This window comes from Manacus vitellinus, unplaced genomic scaffold (genome assembly GCF_001715985.3).
Source record: "Manacus vitellinus isolate BGI_N305 unplaced genomic scaffold, ASM171598v3 scaffold_6_pilon, whole genome shotgun sequence".
Classification (NCBI taxonomy): Eukaryota; Metazoa; Chordata; class Aves; order Passeriformes; family Pipridae; genus Manacus; species Manacus vitellinus.
Window position 1 is genome coordinate 38,102,829 of NW_021940750.1, and position 18,166 is coordinate 38,120,994.

At 36.9% G+C, this 18,166-nt stretch overlaps 1 protein-coding gene across 1 annotated transcript in view; it reads left to right on the plus strand.

Annotated features, from left to right (window-relative positions):
- Positions 1–18,166, plus strand: part of CUNH14orf39 (chromosome unknown C14orf39 homolog) — a 31,976-nt gene that overhangs the window by 9,100 nt on the left and 4,710 nt on the right. Inside the window, exons 5-14 of the mRNA XM_008922192.3 lie at positions 1,964–2,053; positions 5,832–6,016; positions 6,475–6,517; positions 6,935–7,055; positions 8,215–8,309; positions 13,159–13,298; positions 13,748–13,827; positions 15,860–15,945; positions 16,034–16,098; positions 17,141–17,208. Coding sequence (XP_008920440.2) covers positions 1,964–2,053; positions 5,832–6,016; positions 6,475–6,517; positions 6,935–7,055; positions 8,215–8,309; positions 13,159–13,298; positions 13,748–13,827; positions 15,860–15,945; positions 16,034–16,098; positions 17,141–17,208 — 973 coding nt within the window. The remainder of the gene's footprint in view (positions 1–1,963; positions 2,054–5,831; positions 6,017–6,474; positions 6,518–6,934; positions 7,056–8,214; positions 8,310–13,158; positions 13,299–13,747; positions 13,828–15,859; positions 15,946–16,033; positions 16,099–17,140; positions 17,209–18,166) is intronic.

Consider the following 18,166-nt stretch of genomic DNA (forward strand, 5'->3'; position numbering starts at 1 on the left):
ACTGGTAGATGAGCTACTTGAATCCTGCATATCTTGTTGTGCTCACAAACCAGTGTCCTTGTACTGTGTGTTTTTTCCATGTCTACAGAGTAGCTGTGAACACATGTAAACATGGTTTGTACTCTGATAAATAAAAGCTTTTTGACTTTTATATCTCTTGGATACTTTTTCCTCCAAAGAAAGGGATGGGGGCTTCTGAGTAGAAGAAGAAGAAGATCACAGTGTTGGTGTGCCAGCACATTTTTATATAAGTATGTTGGTTTCTGCTTTTTAAAAAATCTGACCCTTTAGAAATTCAGCTTTCTGCTGCATTTGCAGTAGATATGACGAAGTAACATTTTTGTAGTTACATTTTTAATCACCAGTGGTGTCAAACAATTAGTGCCCACAGTGCTAAATTTCCTGAGAGAGGCTGTCATTCCTCAATGAGCTGTTTTGTTGACAAACTTTACTGCTGTTATAGATGTTGGTTGTGTCTTGTGCTGTCTCATCACCTGGAGTTCAAGATTATTTGACTTCAGTTCAGCAAATTAATTGCCAGATCTTTGCTCTTTATTTATTTCCTTGATGAAAATTGCAGTAAGTCAGCTGTTACTGAAGCCTCTGTTTTATTCTACCTTTGGAGTGATTGTTCAAATGGACGTTCATACTTCGGGTGATTGGATGTCACAGACCCTCCAGCTTTGAACCATGGGGCACATTCATATCCCAAAATGCCCTGTACTTCCCCTACTCATGGCTGTGCAGTGCAAAGTGAGCTGTATGTCCTCAGCTGCTCTCTGAATTATTTGCTTTTTTCAATTGCAGCCTTGTTCTGTGTTGCCATTTCTCCCCTCCTCTTTGTCCATGTAACTGTATCTCTGCTGTTCCAGATTCACTTGGTCTCGTCAGTCCTAATGGATTTTTCCTTCTATTTCTTCAACATTTAGCTTTGATATTATCTATGTATGGGTGTTCTGTGTGCATCTCCTAGGACAGAGAGCTGCTCTCAAACTTCACTGTAGGTGTTGGTGCTGCCTAGGACAGCTTGCATTCTGGACTAAGGCTGAATATATAGATCCCTTTCAGTCCTGGCTAGAGAGAGGGTATGCTAATTTTTTCTATAGTAGATTCCACTGGAGGGAGCATGTAATTTCTTTTCATTGGCAGTAGGATCTCTGTCCCACTCCAGCCCAGCCTCTCCACATGCTCCTTACACTATTTTTTTTTTTTTCAGGTAGGATTCTTTCTTTTCAAACACCTTTTTATATGCCTCTCCTTAAGTTCACATCTGAATTTCGCTGGAATCAGAAAGTCTATCTGTCTCTCTTTCTAATATTCTCACACCCAGGGAAGAGGTATCTCTAACACCTGGGTGTTGAGAAAGTACTGTTAGTTTAGTAGTCAGAAGTATTCCATGAAGCTGCTGTGCTTTCAGTACCTTCCACAGCATCCTGCTCTAGGAAAATCACTTTGGTGTTTTCTGAGCAGCACTGGCTTAGCAAATGGAGGGAATTCTGTTTGTGGCTGCTGCTTGCATTTAGGTGTGGGGTGGGTGTTGCTGATACTGATGAGAATGAAGTTCTGGGCATCTCCAACAAGAAGATTGTACATATCTAAAGGATTTACTCATGGTGCTCTGCTGAGTACCAAATAAGTGGATTTTGATCCCTCATTGCTTAGCACTAGGCTCCAAAAAACTGTGTGAAGCCCATTCCATTCATTCCTTAAAAACTGCTTTGTAATCCTAATTATTTTTATATATCTATTTTAATGAATTTGCAGCTTTAAAATCTTAACAAAATAAATGTATGCATGTGAAAGACTTCTGTACTAAACCCACTTATGTTTGACTTTCAAAACATTGATGAATTATTTGTTCTAATAAGCTACTGAAGTAACTTGACGTCTCATTTTTTGAATGGCTTTTCATCAGAAAAGACCCCTAATATGCTTTCTATTTTTTTTTTAACTTTCTCCACAGTTGGAAGCCCACCTATAAAATTCTTGGCAAACATGAAGAATACGTGAAAAATGAACTTGAAGCTTTAGAGGAAGCTACAGAAAATGAGAGGTATCTGTGGTCACGTGAGATGAGGTTTCTTATTAACCTGACTAAACCCAGCAATCTGCATCAGAACTTGGTGTAAACTTTACAGGACAATATGAGTGGCTGAATAACTAAAAGGATTTTTTGGCTTGCATTATTATGAGGTCATATCTTATGTTGTAGTTACCAATGGAATAGGATACAATATGGGTTCTTCAGTTGCTTCCCAAATGCCTATTACAATTTTTCAGAACATTGTTCAATTGGCTACTGTTTCAAGAGAAGCTCAAGAAGTAAAGACAATTTTTTCAGCTAACAATTAGAAGCATCCAGATAGTTTCATGCTTTTCTTTATTTTGGAATACGAATTGTAGATGATTATTAGAATGTGCAAAACCAAGTTTTTGTGTGCTGCTGTCTATTTTTCAAAATAAACACAAAGCATGCAAATGCAGTTCTGTTCAGTAAGTGTCACCTAAGGTGTTTCATCTTCATTAATTGTATTCTGCAGTCAAAAGAAATTATGAATTGTGCAATGTAGCTGCCTACATTCAGTGAGACCAAGAGCAGTCCCTGAAGATTTTCACTGAAAAGTTCCAAATGTGCTGTGCCAGAGTAGCCCTCCAAAGTTTTGTTTAAAAGGGTAAAACAGACCTTGATTTTAGAGAGGCTGCTCACCTCACTGATCTGCACGTGAGGGGGAAGAGGCTCCTTAGCCCTGCAGTGCAAAAGTCACGGCAGACCCCTCTAGATATCCAAATACCAGTTTAGAGTCCCAGATTTAGGTGATTTAAAATGTTGGCTTTGGGTCTTTTGTAACTGTTCTTTCTGCCAGTTGCCCAAGACAGCAGAAACAGCATGCCTGATAGCCTTTAATTAACTCAGTTAGTAGCTTATCTGTCTTCTTCCTGTTCAGAGCTCTAAATTTGGTGAAAAATAAGGCTAAATTAGCTTTCTATGAGTATATGATTAAGCCATTTTGGCTTTCACTAATTTGAGCTGACAAGCCAAAGAAGCATTACTTTTAAATTGCTTCTTTAGATAACTAGTTTCAATTCCAACATGAAAGTGTTTGATCTGTTTTCCTAAGCTTAATTATAAGACATCATGACTAAAAATCATGAAATAAATTTAATTCATATATTTTTCAAAACTTTTCCTCAGATACAATCCCTCTGCACTGAAGCATTTGATGATATGCTCAAGTCAGCTAAATGTGCATTCAGCAAATTCTAAATATTTAAATTAGGAAGAAAAATCAGTATATTTAGAACCTTATGAACTGAATGTGCTTTTCAGCCTAGGAGTTGTGGGCACTCAGGACATGCCTCTTTAGATGGAAAGATGTTTTTAAAAGATGGGCAGATCAGTTTGTGTTTAATTAGGCACTTATGTAGGTTTTACAAACGTTCCACATTTTTTCATTGTTGTTGGTTTCAAGAACACAGAATAATGCTCATATGAACTGGAAGTTTATCCTGAAAAAAGTGATCTGAAGAAGGAGAGAGAAATAAATTACCATCTACATAATGTTTAGGGGGTTTGTGAGCACTGCCCCTTTCCCACTGCAATTAGATTAAAACTTTTTCTAATGACTTTAATGTGAACAGTGCTGAATTCTAAATACTTCTGTGTTATCTGCACAAACTGTAAGATGCAAATTACTTAGGAAAAATATTAAAAGCAGTGACAATTTCTTAAGACTACTGCACTATATATGGCCATAAATATTAATCTGAGAAAAATAGATTCTGGGAAAAGAATATAAAGTTTTAGGATTATATTCAGAAGCTTGAAATGTTATCTGCTACAACAAATTATTTTACTTATTTATATTGTTTAAATTTATTTGTAATGTATTCTAAATTCTATATTAGCAATTTTTTTTTCCTCAGCTAGTTTTGTAGCATTTATTTAATTAAATAGAATTGAATATTTTTCATCTTTCATAGCTGGGAAATTTTGTACATTATACAGAAATATCAAGTAAATCAAGAAACTTAGATTCCTGAGACCACTTGTGTAGAAAAACAGACAGATTAGTGTAATTTTCTATGTGAATTTTGGGAAGTGTCAGTTCCTAGGTTTCACAGTGTTGACCTACCACTTCTTTCCCCTGAAGTGTATTGAACTTCAATCAGTTTAACAGGAACCAGTTCCTGCAGTGTAGTTTGATCTGAAAATTAAAATCTTCCTGTTTTTTGCCCCGTGACTTTTGTTTTCCTTTTGTAAGAGCAGAATTTTCTAGCACTGAGTTCGGACACGAGTTTTTCTCTCTCCCATTGTCTGGGGTTGCCAGCGGGCAGCCAGGACTGACAAATGCAGCCTTTCAGTCCTGCTGCAATTAAGTGATTAGTAAAAGTTTGAGGTAAAATGTGTTCCTTAGAGAGAAATACTGTCTGCTTTGCAAGCAGAGAGAGCTGTTCCTTAATGCAGCCTCTATTCATGGGGCAGGTAAAGAGATGGCTCTCTGGCTTTAGTTGCTGTTGTGAACCATAATTTTTTCCATAAAGGAATTTCTTGCTAATCTACTGGTGTACTAATAACTTAATATTTTTAGATTTCTCCCTCTGTATTTCTCACCTAACCTTTTCCTACAGGATGACATTTCCTTTACCTTCTGTGATTTTATATTGGCCTATTGTAATATCAAGGAACTCTGTGTATTATTTCTTTCCCAATTAAATGACTATTTAGTGTTAACAGTGTATGCTGGATGTCTGTAGCTGTGATACCTCTTTATTAACATACCTCATTTATTAACCTCTTTATTAACTTCATATTCTTTTCCCAAAATCTGTTTTTCACAGAGCAGTATTTATGGCCATCCATAGTATAGTGGCCTTAAGAAATTGTCACTACTTTAAACATTTTTCCTAAGTAATTTACACCCAGCTGTGATACCTCTTTATTAACATCTGCCATCTGCAGAAACACTTACCATCATGCTCTTATTATGTATTTTGCACATGCCTAAATTTTATGCTTTATGTGATGAGTTGCATCCTGTTACTTCTGGTATTTGTTAGTTTTTACAGTACAATTTTTTAAAAAGCTGATTGAGAGTTTTATAAGAATGTCATGAACATTAATTGATGTTACCTACCTTAGTAACTCATAGCTGTGTGCTCACATGATGCCAGTGAAATTATATTAGTGTAACATTAATTTACAGGGCAGCCCTACAAGAAGCTGAGCATTCTGGCTCTTTGCCATTTAAATATTTAAGTGTTTGCTTAGCCTTAAGTGTGAATAGTCCTATTGTTTTTGTGTGACTCATATGTGTGTTTAAGGCTTCCCTGAGTCAGACAGAGATTACTCAGCATCTCCTTGGAGGCAGCTCTTAGTCCAGTGGTGCATCAGGCTGCTCTAAATATGGGGTGTTTGGCCAAATTCTCTTTAACTGTAAGTTTGATACAATTCCACTGAAACTGAGGGAGTTGTGCCAATAAACACCAGCAGAGGCTTTGGCCTGAAGTGAGTTTCATGATAATGACACAGGAAAAAATATGTTTGTCATCTGCCAGGCTGACTTTGACTGTGCTGTGGTCTACATTCCTTTCAGAACAGTGAGGTTTGACTGGTTTTTACATCACAACTGTGTTCTTTTTTACATACAACATAGTATTCCTTGAAAATAGCTAGAAAATAAAAAATAAAACCAAAGAGTGGCATATTAAGTATAATCCAACTTTTTTTTTTTTTTTTTCCATCAGAGCTGATGCCACAAACTAATAGTTTTTTTCCTTATGAAGAATGACTTCTTGTGAAGAAAAATTAAATTACGTGTATATTTTTGTAGGAAAATGTATGAGGATTGCATAACCCAGTATAAGGAGGTTTTGGAGGAACACCACAAAAAATATGCAGAGACTGCTCTTGCCCAGAGGCATTACAAAAAAAAGGAGGAAGTTGAAGAAATCCAAAAGAGAGTTTTGAAACACTGGAAAAAATACAAATGGAAGGAAGATGCTTGCTTGGATCTGGGTACAGCTCTTATCAATGCTTTTACACTAAAGCCTATTGGCAGTGCACTGCACATTAAAGGTGCCATACAGAAGTTCTCTCATTTTCCACAGTTTCCTTTAAGCTAATAAAATATATTCTTTGTGTTACACTATTTTTAGGAAAAAAATCTGTGGCAAAGAAAAATTTAGAGTATATATAGTAATATTCCTTTCTTCAACCCCTAAATGTAATGGGGAGAGGTTTGTCATTGGGGTTCTTGGGGTAAAAATGTTCTAAGAATCCTTTAGATCGAGGCTCTCAGAATTTTAAATTTAATTTTAGTATCTTTTTAGTGCAAGTTAATGGCATTACTGTTACACTGCAATTTCTGTTATCTATACTAAGTAACGTGCTCCTGATCTATTAATTTATCTTATATTTGTTAAGAAAATTAGGTTTGTTAGTTAATGTTCTGAAATTAAATTTTATTTCTGCAGAGGCTGTTCCTTTTAAATCTGTAAATGATTGGGCTGTACACATGTATCCTTTATTTGTAATGTTTGTGCAGTTAGCAGGGAAAAAAGTTTAAATTTACCTTCCACAACTTTTTATTAGGAAAGACTAATTATTTATATATTTATCTTTAGAGTGGCAGCATCAGCATTTCTCTGCGAGAAAATCAAAGGTCAAATAATACACTTCAGTTTAAATTTATGGGAGCATTTTCCAGAGAGAGAATAAAAAATTTAATTTAATAACATATCCATGGAAACTCTTTTTTGGGAGAAGGTTAATTGAAGTTAGATTTGAAGATTTGGCAAAGAAATGTAGATTTGTCAGAGCTTTCTGCACCTCTGGTATTTGTACTTATGGCACAGAGGGGTCAGTGATCTGGTGGTATCCCTTGCCAGAAAAAAAAATGCATGTTGCTCAAATATATAGTCCATAACATGAAAGTGCATCTTTGAAGCAAAAAACACAGGAAATGTTACATCTTGCCACTGTTGCTGCACAAGAATTCGTCAAACTGAAAAAAGAAGCAGATGAATTAGAAATGAAGATTGGTTCTTTAGAAAAGGTAGCTGTATTTTAATTTTATTTTCTAGAAATGCACGTTATGCAGTTATACATACTGCCATCATATTTTCTGAAACATAAAAAAAAGTGGTGTATTTTCAAGCACACAGGCCAAGATTCCAGTCTTATGTTTCTGTAGCATCACATATGTTTTCTTAGAGAAGAGGGGTCCATGAGTGTAAAGGCTCTAGGAGCTTGCTTTCTGTTGACCTCAGCCTATGCCAGAGTTCCTGTCAAGGCACTGTGTCACGAGGACTTTGGTGTTATCTCAAGAGAAGACACTTGAAAACGGTGCAGGGACACTCCTTGGTGAGCCCCAGGGCTTGAGTGTACAGCTTTCACAGGCCCTGCTGGTTTTTAAGGGTTTGTGTTTAACTAAATATGCTTTACAACAAGAATGATGGAAATTCCCACTTTCCTTCTTTTTTTTTCTTTTCTTCCCCCCCCCCCCCCAAATAAATATGTGGGTATAAAACCCTCAGAGGTAAAACTGGCTGATTTTAGACAGGGGATCAATACAGTTCCACTGACTAGAAGAAGCACTGATTTCAAAGGGATGACCTTCAAAAAATAAAAGGGATTTTGTCAGTGCAGCACTTGGACCCAGTCCTCTGTAAAAGGTCTGTTTTAAGCCTGAGTAGCCCAGTAGGCCAATCTTGTAAAGGTTTAGTAATTTTTTATAGCATTGCATCTGGGTGCTTTTACCTCTCTAAAACACCTGATCAAGGACTCCATTTACTGCCTCGTGCTGATAGAAGCACGTTGTGCACAAGTGGTGTCTTCTGGTTTTATATTTAATATTTAGTGATCCTGTTTGACACACACAGTCCTAGACTAAAGTTCCTAAGGTGGTGTGTGCTATATAAACATACAGTAGAGAAGGGATGAGGTGAATTTGCTCATAGCTTTGAAAGAAACCATGTAGGGAGCTCCAGGTTCTGAACAGATATACAGTGCCCATGTTCCAAAACTGTAAGAACTGGAACAAACATGGAAGTTCCTCTCTTTAACCTTGTTCTGTTTATTTCTTCAGAATGTCTTGGCTGCAAAAACTCTACTGCTGTGCAGGGATTCATCAGGTTTAGAAAACTTTTGTAGCACATAGCTATAATATTTAAAATTGTGTCAATTTTTATGCTGTTTGTTCTTCATCTTTTAAGAGACTTGAAGCGGCTGCGGAAGATCAAGATAACTCTGAAATGATTGAAGGAAAAAACCAAAAAAGTCTCGAGAAACCAAAGGAGTTTAAAGAAAGGTGCACTTCAAAATTATTTTTTTCCTTGCTTTTATTCAGAGTAGTATCTCAGCATTACACAGAGAGTGCTACAAAACACAGATTGTTGCTAAAAATGAAGTGGCAAGCTTCTCTAACCCTGATCATGTGATTTAATTATGCAATTTTAAAAGTTTTATATTTCTGGGGATTAAGATAGTGGCAAATTTTGATTTTTGGAAGCTCAATGTATCGAAAAAAATACTATTCTAAAGTATTTTGTAGAAACCTTTGCTTCTCAGCTACTCTGAGAAATCTGTATGGGTAGTGTTACAAGTTTTGAATGCAACTACAGTGACTGTGCAGTCAGAGATAAAATACATAACAGAGATAAAATACATCAGCTCTATTAAATGCATATTTGGGGAAAAGAGGCAGGGTTCCACAAGTCAGTTGTCTTCACTTCTGAACTACTTCAGAAATTTAACTCTTAATTTAGTTCTTAAAAACAAGCATGAGTGAAAGTTTCATAGACAGGATTAATGGCTTAGTAAATTAGTCAGCGATCATTTACAGCTGGGACTCACTTTAATTTGAGCTCAATTACAATGACTGAAAATCACCATCAGGACTATCTTGCACTTATCTGGAGTCCTTGTGAATGTTGAAATATCTCCCATTGAGCTGACACTTCTAGATCAAAATCCACTTTAAAGCAAAAATACGTCCAAAAGATTTTGTCTGAGTGATTTTATGTCATGGTGCACTTGAAAAAGAATATTTTTTGGGCTTTAAACAGGGATTTAGTGGAATATATCTGTAGAAATATGTCATCCCTAAGATCCTTTCCACAGGGATTTTTTAGTTCTTTAATATCTCCTTACCTACAAATCATACAGATGATTTTTTTTTAAGCCTTTACACCATTCTACCTCCTTATGTAAGCTTTTAGAATTGGCAAGAACAGAAACACGGGGAAACAAGAAACCCCATTAGTTTTAAGACAAAGCGAAATAAAAGATGGGAAGCATTCCCTTTGAATTTTCAAAGAAACTCATGTGTGTTCAGTCTGCAGAGCAAAAAAAGCCAATTAGGGACTTATTATAAGAGGCAGAGGTCTGTGCTCTGGGTATGGAGGTGTAAGAATCCCTCAGACAGGCTCCTCGTGGAAAGGAATCCATGGGGTGCACTGCCAGACCTGCCATTTCTACATTTATCTCCCTGTGCTTGTACCTCCACCTGTAGCTGTGTCTGCACTGCACACCAGCAGATCTTTTTGGAGCTCTTACTGCAGCAATAATTCCATGGGCTGCATCATGGATAGAAGGTGGTGTAAACCTTTTACACTACCCTAACTCACAGTGCCTTTTAACCTCCCTGTATGCACTTCTGTGATACAGCAAGTGTTATCAGACCAGAACCTGATTATTAATTAATAAGTTTTTCCTGGAGTAAATTTTAAAGGGTTTTGAGGATTTTTTTATGTCAAAAATATCCACAACATAAAGGCCTGTAGAAAATGGCATAAAATGGTATTTAAAACCCCTATTTGACATCAATTTATTAAAAGAAGTCTTCACTAGAAAGCATTGAAGTAACTGTTTAAGTAACTACTGATGTTAAAAATGAGCATATTATGAAGCTGTGAGCATGAACACTGTGAGGAAAAAAAACCCCAAATAGAAAATATATTGAGAAAACGAGACGTGAAATAAAACTTTTGCAGACTCAAGGTAATGTACAAAAATACAACAGCAGAATGTGGGTGCTAAAGGCTGTAGTTTCTTGAGCTGTCCTGCAGTCACTACAAAGATACTACTGAGGAAAGAAATCTCTGTGAAGAGGAGATATCTTCATCTGCCACAAAATAAGCAGAAAAAAAGGGAATTGTACTGTGAATCTCCATGAACTGATCCAGACCAGCATGAAACCAGCAGCGTCAGGGGAAAGAACTAAAGAGAGCAATGAAAGCACTGAGCAGAACAATGTACAAATTAATAGCCATGAAATGCTTTGGAGGGCTACAAGGCAAGAAACCAACTTGCAAGTCAATAAATAGGTGCTGATTTATATGTTCTCCTTTGGGCAGGAGAATGGAAATGGTAAATGTTCTTTTCAAAGGCCTGGAACATTTTAGTTGGAATCATTTACTGCTGGCTGGTCGGTTATTGATAAGGCTGAGTGCAAAACACAGGTTCCTCTGCTCATACCAGCTGTTCTCTCTGATTTGTGGGCTTTCATAGTTCAGCAGTTACACTGACAGTCATCATAGGTAAAATTTGCAAATCAAGAGTTCTCATCAGTCACCAAATAGGACTCAACTCTTTTGAAGCCCTAGTCTTGATTTCTCAATTAGAGATTATATTTATTACGTAGAAAGGCTGATATCTTGAACTGTGCTACAGCACATATCATGTCCATTCTCTCTGCTTTTCTAAAATGTTTGAGAGAGCTTTAATTTCATTATTCTGTAATTCTGTATTTATTATTTTTCCATTTTGGTCATATATTAATTCCACTTCTTATGTTCCAAGAGAGAGCTTTTTGCTAAAACTTCACATAAAAGATATTCCATGGGAGATTATTGCTGCTCTTTCAGTACCTTTGCATGACAAGAGATTAACTTTTACTGATCAAAGAAAAAACTTGGTAATATAATTCTTGGAAAAGTACTTAAAAAGTTGTTTCAGGACTTCCAGTGTAAACATATATGAAGAGGCAACCCTGTGCTCACCAAACCTCATAGGCAGTTATTAGTTACTAGTCATTTAAAGTCCTGCTTCCCAAAGGAATTGCTGCCATTCTCCTCATGAGAATACTGAGCATGACTTCAGGAGAGTCTTGTAAATACCACAGGAATCAGGTGTGATTCTTCATATGTCTGATCAAATACACTTGATTCCTTTAGTGAAAATGAAGTAATATTAATCTTTGGGCTTTGTTATGCTACAGTGAAGAAACTATTACCAAGAAAATGCCACTTTATTTTGATTTAAGAATATCTATTTTTTTTCTTTACACTTTAAAAAACGTTCCCTGTTTTGCAGTATGGATCAAGATAAAGATTTTTTTATCTACTCAGATGTCTACTAACAATGAAACAGGGAAAGAAGACAAATGCTCTTTCTGGTTACTGCAATTTGGACTGTTTTGAACTTCAGTTTGCAGTTTGATTTTCCTTCCAGTGGTTATTAATTATGTCAGAGAAGATGCCCATGGTTTATTTTTCAACAGTGTTTTTGGGGAGGGAAGGGAACAGCTGTATTGCATATGCAGGAAGTTTGACTGCGAGCTCTGTTACTCAAAAAGTGCATATTTAAGAGCTTCTGAGTCTGGTTTGTAACTGCCTTTGCTACATTCTTCTGAATAGATATGCCTTGTGAAAGAATAATTTTTATGGAGAATATGGAGAATATATTTAATGGAGACTAAATCTTTAGAAAGGTAGAGTTGTCTGCTAGGCTTTACAGGAGCACATGGAAAGTGACTGCAAGAACTTTTAAAAACATAACTAAGCATCCTAAATTCTGTGAAAAAAAAAAATCCAAAACAAAAGAAAAAAACAACCCCAAACAACAAAAAACCCCACCCTTATTAGACTGTCCATGGCAGTCTAGCTGATGACCTTAACCACTGCAGCCTTGTTCCATTGATCTTTGAATGATGATTGTGGTAAAGTGGTCCAATAAGCCACTTTGAACAAAGTGAGGCAGTTTTAGCCAGAGTTCTGTGCTTAGCTGTGTTTTGATTTCTCCTCGTTTTTATGCTCCCTGCATCTGAATTTAAAGATGCACCAGCTGTTTACACATCTTATTTCCTGTAATATTCAGTCTTGACACAGGTTTATCTATAATCAGTGTAACTAAAACATACAATTGTTTAAAAAATCTCTAATATTCGTAGGGTTTTTTTGATTGCTGTGTTAGGTGGTGTATGGTTTGTATAGTTTGTTAGCTCTCAGTCCAGCACAGCACCAGGTGTATATGTAACTACACGTGAAAATGGTCCTTTTCATCAGAGTTACTTGTCTGAGGTGCATTCACAGTTTTATGTGAGCACAGGTATGGATATGAGTTTAATGTGTTAGGCCCATGTATCTTAACCAGTGCTTCTAATTGGTATTTTTTATTAGTACCGCTAATTTTACTCCACATGGTCTTATAAAGAGCATCCTACATTTTATCTTATTTTTGTTTATGGAACATTTCAAGAAGAACCAACAGACTGACTCAGTTCTTTATTTGTTCTGACCAGCATTGTTCAATCAGTAACAGACCAGATGTTGTAGCTAGAAGCACAGAGGCACTAAGCAAGAATGCCAGAGAGAAAATAGAATAGAACTCATTATTTTAAAAAATGGTAAACGTTCCTGTGCCAAATAGCCACTTTACCCTTCATTGTTCTGCTAACCTCTGTCTTTCTCCACTGTAAAGAGCTATTTACCCTACACAGATAATTACCCCACAAGTGAAAACACTTGCTGCAGTTTTCTCTTTTGTGTATGTGTAGTGTGAGTATTCCAGACAATCTCAGAGAGAGAGAAGTGTTTTTAAATGTGAAAATGTAATTTCAGAACTACAATAATGATGTACTTTATTCAAAGTGTCAAATTTCAAACTACTAATTCTTTTCTTTGATACTGACAAAATTTAAGTCATCAATGTTCTTATGATTGGCTTGTTACCACTTGGTGGTTTCTTTTTTTCAGTGATATTCTCTGTCTGATATTATTTAAAGAAAATGTCAATTTTTATCAACTACTGGTGCTGAAAGTGGTAGAACCTCACTGACAACATCCAACTCCCTTGAAAACTACACTTATTTGAAGCAGTTATATTTTATGGTTTCTTTTCTCTTGCAACTTAATGATTTTAAATTTAATTCTGTTTAGGATGTTTGAAGAGCCTGAACACTCACCTTTGCCAAAAGAGAAACATCAGTGGTGTAAACCATTACCTGTCCTACACATTCCTCAGAAATTGGTCCAGTCTGTACAGAGTATTAGATTCTCAAATCAACAACCAGAAACAGGTGCAGTGTGTTTAATGATTTCTCAGTGAGGATTTTGGATTATTTTTGTGTAAATGAGTGGATAATGCACAACAACAAATCTAGTGAACTGCTCCTACTGTGACAGTTGAAGTCAGGTTTTCAGTGGAAGTTGGGTGCTTACCCATCTTTATGTTCAGGAAATCTTCTGTCTGGTTCCTCTGGTACCTATGCAATGAGTAAAGTAACATGACAGATACACCTGATGCATGCTGCCAGAAAAATCTGAAACATGCCTTTAGCACTGTTTTGCCTTAGTACAGCAAATATTAACTATTATTTGATTAATGCTTTCATATTTTATGATAATTTTCTTTTCGCTCTGTATTGAAAGGAAAATTTATAATCGTTGTTCCCAAGTTTAGTTTAACAATGCCATGCTTTGGATACTTAATCCTCTTGACAATATTACATGATATTTATTAATTTAGGGAGAGAAGACAAAGAAAAAACAATGGAACTTTCAGTTGCCACTAGCAGTTCCTCCAATCTTGCAGAAAATTTGTCAGAGGTATGTAGCTCTCCCACTGGTAAAAACATGAGATTATATAATCTGGTTTATGTGGTGGTTTAAATTTAAAACACTTCAAACATGCCTTGTGCTATAATATCTTACATGAAACCTGCCAATCCTGTAATCTTGGTAATCTGCTATTATTTGGTAATGACAACAAAAATCTTTCTTTGCTGCCTTTTCATTCTGAAAATATGTTTGTTCTTGCAAAGCATTCTCATGTCAAACTTGAGGTGCTCCACCTTTCCAACTAATTTTGTGTAATAGTTTTTAAAATTTAGAATAACCTTTGTAGATTCACTTGGTTTTATGTAGCAAATTTTTGGAGTTTTAAAGGAGGAGCATAATCTTCTCTTACTGATGACTTGTCAGCCATCTACTCCATAATGAAGGATTTCATAAAGGACTGAGTGTGCAGGAAGCTGTACAGGTGTGCCTACAGTTAACAGCTCAGTTCTGAGGTTTAACCAGAGACAAAAATCTGGGCTGACAGGAATAAAACCATGAACAACCTTGCTTTGTACACTACAGGAATCCACAAGTCCATTTTCTGTCTCTCACCCGTAAACACAGAGTTCATATGGCATTTTTATGAAATGGTGAAGTGTATTCGTATCTTAAATATTCAAACACAATCAACCAACCTAGAATCAAGTTGGAGGAACAGCTTGCACAGTTGTGAAAACCACTAAGTCTCATAGAGAGCAAGGACATTGATAGGAGCAATAGGTTGTTAAGGTATTGAAGGAGTACTCAGATAAGGGAAGGCCATAGGAGACAAAGTAAATAGTTTGTGATTGTGTTTGCTGTGCAGAAGCTCGGGGAAGCTTCCATATCAAAACCTTCTTTCTAAGGGGCACCTCACTCATTCTATTTAAACCCAAATGTTATTGAACAATAAAAATCAAAGTAAAATTAAACAGAACCAGTTGTGATTTTCTTAAGAATTTCAAAGGAACTGAAGGACTAAGAGAGGGAATCACTAAATGATGTAGAGTGGAGCTTGTGGGAGAAGACAGTGTCTTCATAATATAAGACAACACGAAGGGCAGTGGCCAGGCTGAGTGGAATGAGGCCAGAAGAAATTTCAAGCAATTCTCATTTGTGACTGGCTGAGGGAGTTGGACATGACAAGGATGATGGAAGGGGCTGTTGCCAGGGTAATCTAGAGATGAGGCTGGAAATCTAGGACTTAGAATTGCACTTAGACAATACTGAGAAGCAGTAAGTCAAGGTTAAGAGAACTTTCAGAAAGGATGATGACAACAAGGAAAAGAAGATGGAGTCTGAGGCAAAATAAGATTGGAAGAAAGGTTACTATGCTTCAGAGAAGGTGTGCTGTAAACTTCAGGAGTTGAGTGGCAGACAGATAATGCAGAACCAGCCCTTTAGTCCCCTATCCTGAACTGAATTCAGATTGATACATTTTGTAAATTAAAAATAAACTAGAACTAGATGCTCCCTGTGAAATAATGTGTTATCTGATGCAGAGGTAAAGAACCCTGGTGCCACTCTGCACCAGACACAAAGACACCCTAGATATAAGAGTTAGGGCTTTTGATCTGATAAAAATCTGTGAGGTGGGAGTACTTCATGTTTTCTGCAGTTTTTCAATCCACACATGAGATCTGTGCTGACTGAGGCTGATGTACATGCTCACATCAGCCTTCAGTGGCAGAGGCAGGCCTGGCCCAGCCCTTTTTGTGTTGAGAAGCAGCAGCAGCAAACCTGGATAAAGTTTGTGAATTATATAACATTATTTGTGTCACAGAGGAGTTAATTATTCACATCTAGTTATCAGTATTGTGACTAAGACTTTATAAAAAATTATAAAGTGATTTTGGGTATCATACTGTCAAAATGTAGATAATGGAAATATAGCAAAAAGGTAGGGGTTTTTTTACATTGCCTGATCCTTAATTCCTGGTTAAAAGAAGGGACTTCCACAGTGTAAGAAGAAATTAAAGTGATACTGTTGATGTCACAATTTCATTTGCTGCCTCATTTGAATTTTTCTTCTGCCTTTTAGATGGTTATTGACACTGCAGGGACCAATAACCCACGAATTGCCCAAGTTCCATCAATAGCAAGCATACAAACCCCAATGAAATTCAGGTAACTTTAATAAAGTAGTTTTCATTCTTAAGGCTGAGGTTTTTGGAAGTAATTCATATTTAGACAAACAATAATTTTTGTCTTTTAGAGTGACAAATCCTCCAAAGCAGTTGACTTCCAGTCAGCAGTTTGAGAGTAAAAAGGCAGTAATGGGTAAGGTACCACTGCAATTTTTTTTATAAGGCTGGATCATATAATTCTATGGACCAAATTTTCATTCTGGTGTTAAGAGAGCCACCATTTGTATTCCTTTCCCACTTTGATCATTTAGTTCAAACTTTGAGTATAGCAGACAGGCAGATTCATTCTGCATTGACCATTGCCAATGAATGGAAGCTTCCAACAGCTCCTGTAAATTCTTACTCTAGTCTCAAATTACTTGGGTAAAATGAAATCCAGTCTCAAAACCTGCCCAGGAGGCATGAGAAAATGCAAAGAAAAGGGGTATAATAAACCCAGTCATTTAGGAATCTGGAATCATCACATTAAGATTATTAATGACAAAAATTAACTGGAGAAAAACATACAGAATGTTTACAGAAACAAAACAGGGTAGTTAGAAACACACCTACAGTTTTTGAGATTACAAGGCACTGAACTTCAGTTTAAATATTTTTTTTCTAATTATACTGCCAATTTAGATGCATGTAAAAGGTTATAGTCTATATTTTTTTATAAATAGGACACTACTTCTGTGTCCTGAAACACAGTGTCCTTAACCCACAGTGCCTGAGATGTTGCACGACCTGAAGCTTAGAGCAGAAAGTCTGATAACATTCCCTCTCGTTTCTCATCCTCCTTTAAACACTTCATCACTGTCACACGGATGTGCTTTTTATATTGTCCCCACCTGGTTTCTATTGACTGCTATTTAGCGCTCTCAGAGGGCAGTGGCTGGATTAGACAAACACAGCACTCTCAGGGAACAATGGGTAGGTTTAGAGAACACACCAAAACACGTGAAGCAGCCCGAGTAATGCTCTGACAATAGTGAGTAAGTGGCAGAACAAGAGGTAATTATTATGGATGTAGCCACAGAGTGGGTTGTTATGAAAACCACAGTCAGAACACTTCCTCAGCAATAGCAATGCCAACTCAGTAAACCCTCCTCAGGGATCCTTTCCCACAATGTAATTTTTATGTACCTGTTTAAAAGGCTGCTGTAATGCAGGCAGTGCTGTCTTTTTTTGTGCAGCAAACCAAGAGGCCAAACGTGGTGATAAAGAAGCAGATGAGCCAAAGGAATCTTCACACATACCTCAAGTAAGCAAAGCATTTCTTGTGTCATAAGTAATTAATTTATTTACAATAGTCAAAATATTTAGACATGTTTGAATCGTTTGGCAAGAGGTGAGTCTCAGAAATTGGCAAAGTGACTCACTATAAGGCACACAACAGGTGAGGAGCCAACCAATACCCTCTGGTTGGTAATATAGTGATCATTGCTCTTGATCACATCAGTGTTCTGAGGGGTTTTTTGCTGCTTTAACAATAGACCATTTAGGATGACTATCCTATGCACATCATATTTTTTGTATCAATTGGTGCATAACATTTTCATCAGTGTGAGCTGATGAAACATTGAAAAAAAAGACTGCTTTTGAAACTTTATTTCTCACTAAGAACTGTGATAAATAGGCTCAGTGCTGGCTCCATTGCCACTGCTTTTACCAGGTGTGCCTGGATGTGAGATCAAGCACACATAATATTCAAGTAATATTCAAGCCAGTTGTGTTGCACATGTAGGTGGTATCCAGATGTGGTTTAACACCCACCAGCAGCTGAGCACCACACAGCCACTTGCTCCCTGCCCCCCACAGTGGAAAGGGGAACAGAGTCAGAAGGGTGAAAATGCAAAACCTTGTGGGTTGAGATAAAGACAATTTAACAGGTAAAGCAAAAGCTGTGCATGTAGTGAAACAGAATAAGGAATTCAGTCATTATGTCCTATCTACAGGCAGTTGTTTAGCCATTTCCAGAAACAGAGGGTTCCATCACTCATAACAGTTGCTTGGGAAGGCAGATGTCATGACTCCAAACATTCCCCTCTTCCTCTTTCTTCCCCACGACTTTTATTGCTGAGCATGACATTACATGGTGTGCAGTACCTCTGTGGTCAGTTGGGGTCAGCTGTGTCCCCTCACAGTTCCTTGTGCACCTCCAGCCCACTCAGCAGTGGGAGAGAAACAGAAAAGACCTTGATGTTGTGTGAGCACTGCTC